Consider the following 3,054-nt stretch of genomic DNA (forward strand, 5'->3'; position numbering starts at 1 on the left):
TAAGCTTGGGCTACCTGGACTATACAAGTGGTATTAATGTGTGTGACGTCAGCTTACCAGTGGTATGCCCTGTTTAGCTGGAGGGAGCTCTGGTAGCGTAGTGGTTACGAATCGGGTTACGAACCGCAAGATCCGCAGTTCAAAACTACCAGCTGCTCCGCGGGAGAAAGATGAGGCGTTCTGTTCCCGTAAAGATTTACAGCCTCGGAAACCCTGTGCAGGGTCGCTATGAGTCTGAACTGACTCCATGGCACATAACAACAACAACAAACACCAAAGCAGAGGGCAACAATTCAAGGCAGAATTCTGTTAAGTAGAAACCTGACAGACACCAGATAAAACGCTTAGCTAGTTAACCAAGAGGGAGTGGTTACGTTTGTACACTCAATAAAAGTCTATCATCTGATTTAGGATCTGGGCCACAATAGTTTAAAAAAAAAAATAAAGAGGGGATCACATATTTTCAGACTATCTTTTATCAAATGGACCTAATTTTAAAGAAAAATTGGGAGTGAGGAAGAAAGAAAAAAGATTCCTAATTGCAGTTTTAGGAATAAGAAAGGAAGAGGAGACGGAAATCAAAGCAGACTTTCTCCTGCAAAATAGGAAAATTGTCTGGTGGGCTCTGCTGCTGCCTTACTCTCATCGGCAGCTGGCGCGGAGGGGTTCAGCACCTCGGAAAGCGTCCGCTCTTTCCCTCCCAGCACTCCTGCAGGCACGCATGCTCCTTGGGCGTCCGCCGAAACTATAACTCCTGGAGTGGCGCTCGCAACTCACCAAGAGTTGACTACAAAGGAGAGACAGATGCGTGGGACAGACCTCCAGCCAGTCAAGCAAGGTAGACGGAACGCACCGACCTCTCTTTTTCTCTCAAAGGACAGAAACCTCGCACAAGCAGTAGCAGAGGAGGCCGACAAAGGCAGATGAAAAGAGAAGCTGGAATCGAGCTCTAGAGTAGCTGGGTGGGTTGCGCACTATAGCCCTGGTGACGGCAGGAATCGGAGGGGGTTCTGAGTCTGAATGGTACAAAAGGGACCGGCCTGAGAGTTCCTGAGCTGGCAGACAAACCGCCTTACAAGCTGCACTCCTTTCTCCGGTAGATCCTGAGCGCTACTTCAGCACGCAACGCGGCGCTCTGAGCGCGGGCAGCCAGGACGTGCGGGGCTTCGGTTCTGGACGTTATCTTCAGCGGCTGCTTTCAACGTACCCCCACCCTGCGCCTCCGCCCCTGAAGCAACATCTGGGACAAGCGGGACTTCCTTGTATCTTGTACACCCCGAACATGACCTAGAGGCCACTGCGCACCAGCCATGGTAGCCACCGTGAATGAAACGACTGGCGGTGGTGAGCTCCCAGATTTCCTTACTCTGTTCCCCGTCCTTCTAGAGGCGGGCAATGTGAGTGGCAACGGGTCGCTGCAGTTCAAGAATTTGTGGTGGGATTTGGGGCTAGAATTGCCGGACCGCGCGGGCAGCGGGGAGGGGCTGCGGGTCTTCATCATTGTGGTCTACTCAGTGGTTTGCGCGGTGGGGTTGGCCGGCAACCTGTTGGTGCTCTACCTAATGAAGAGCAAGCAGGGCTGGCGCAAGTCTTCCATCAACTTCTTTGTCACCAACCTGGCACTGACTGATTTCCTGTTCGTGCTTACCTTGCCAATCTGGGCGGTGGAGAGCGCGCTTGACTTCAAATGGCCCTTTGGCAAGGCCATGTGTAAGATTGTGTCCATCATGTCGTCCTTAAACATGTATGCCAGCGTCTTCTTCCTTACCTCCATGAGCGTGGCGCGCTACTACTCTGTGGCTTCAGCTCTCAAGAGCCACCGGACCCGAGGGCACCGCCGGGACTCCTGCTGCGGCCGGAGATTGGAAAGCAGCTGTTGCTTCTCCACCAAGGCGCTGTGCGTTTTGATCTGGGCCTCGGCCACGCTGGCCTCATTGCCCAATGCCATCTTCGCCTCCACGACCAAGGTGCTAGGCGAAGAGTTGTGCCTGGTGCGCTTCCCGGACCAGCGGCGGCCCGGAGACGGGCAGTTCTGGCTGGGCCTCTACCACACGCAGAAGGTGCTGCTGGGGTTCGTGCTGCCATTGGGCATCATCAGCCTGTGTTACTTGCTGCTGGTGCGCTTCATCTCCGATCGCCGCGTGGAGGCGGCCCAGGAAGGGGTCGTGGCGCCGGGCAGAGGCCTGGCTGAAGCCAGCGCCCGGAGACGGTCCAAGGTCACCAAGTCAGTGACCATTGTGGTCTTGTCCTTCTTTCTGTGTTGGCTGCCCAACCAGATGGTCACCGCCTGGGGCATCCTTATCAAGTTCGACGCCGTGCCCTTCACCAACGAATACTTCCTCTTCCACCAGTACGCCCACCCTCTGAGCGTGTGCTTGGCTCACTGCAACAGCTGCCTCAACCCGGTCCTCTACTGCCTGGTGCGCCGAGAGTTCCGTAAAGCGCTCAAGAGTCTGCTGTGGCGCATCGCGTCGCCCTCGCTCACCAGCATGCGCCCCTTCACAGCCACCACCAAGCCCGAGCCCGAGGAACAGGGGCTGCAAGCTCTGGCACCGATCCACGCGGCCACGGAGCCCGACCTACTCTATTACCCGCCGGGCGTTGTGGTCTACAGTGGGGGACGCTGCGACCTGCTGCCCAGCAGCTCCACCTACTAACGCTGTGGAGGTTGAGGGCGCGCGGTGGCTTCACCAGAAAGGAAAGGAAAGGGCGGGTAAGGGGAGGCTGACGAGGCCCCTTCGTGAAGCCAAGGATGGAGGGAAAAACAGTGAGACAGTCCCTTGTTTGGTGGGGAGAGATGTGAGACCAGGTGGAGAGAACAAAGAGGACAAGATCTGCCCTAGAGCGCCTGACCACCAGTTTTCGGCGGGGCCCCTCCACACTCCACATCATCCTTTCCTTAAGCTATTCACGTTTAAGTGTGGGGACGCGCCAAAGAGGAGATGAGCATCAGGAAAGGTGAGAAGTGGGGCGTGAGGGGGGACTCAGTCAGGTGGCATGCGCGGACGATTGAGTGCATTTATTGCAGCGATTTTACCTAGCCCTGGGTTAGGG

General features: G+C 56.0%; 1 protein-coding gene across 1 annotated transcript; it reads left to right on the plus strand.

The window, feature by feature from the left end:
• Positions 1 to 1,310: 1,310 nt before the first annotated feature.
• RXFP3 (relaxin/insulin-like family peptide receptor 3) lies at positions 1,311 to 2,657 on the plus strand. Its single transcript, XM_006875389.1, has one exon. It carries the CDS (start codon positions 1,311 to 1,313, stop codon positions 2,655 to 2,657), a length of 1,347 nt encoding a protein of 448 aa, XP_006875451.1.
• The last annotated feature ends 397 nt before the right edge of the window (positions 2,658 to 3,054 follow it).

The sequence above is a fragment of the Chrysochloris asiatica genome, unplaced genomic scaffold, assembly GCF_000296735.1.
Source record: "Chrysochloris asiatica unplaced genomic scaffold, ChrAsi1.0 scaffold00324, whole genome shotgun sequence".
Taxonomy (NCBI): domain Eukaryota; kingdom Metazoa; phylum Chordata; class Mammalia; order Afrosoricida; family Chrysochloridae; genus Chrysochloris; species Chrysochloris asiatica.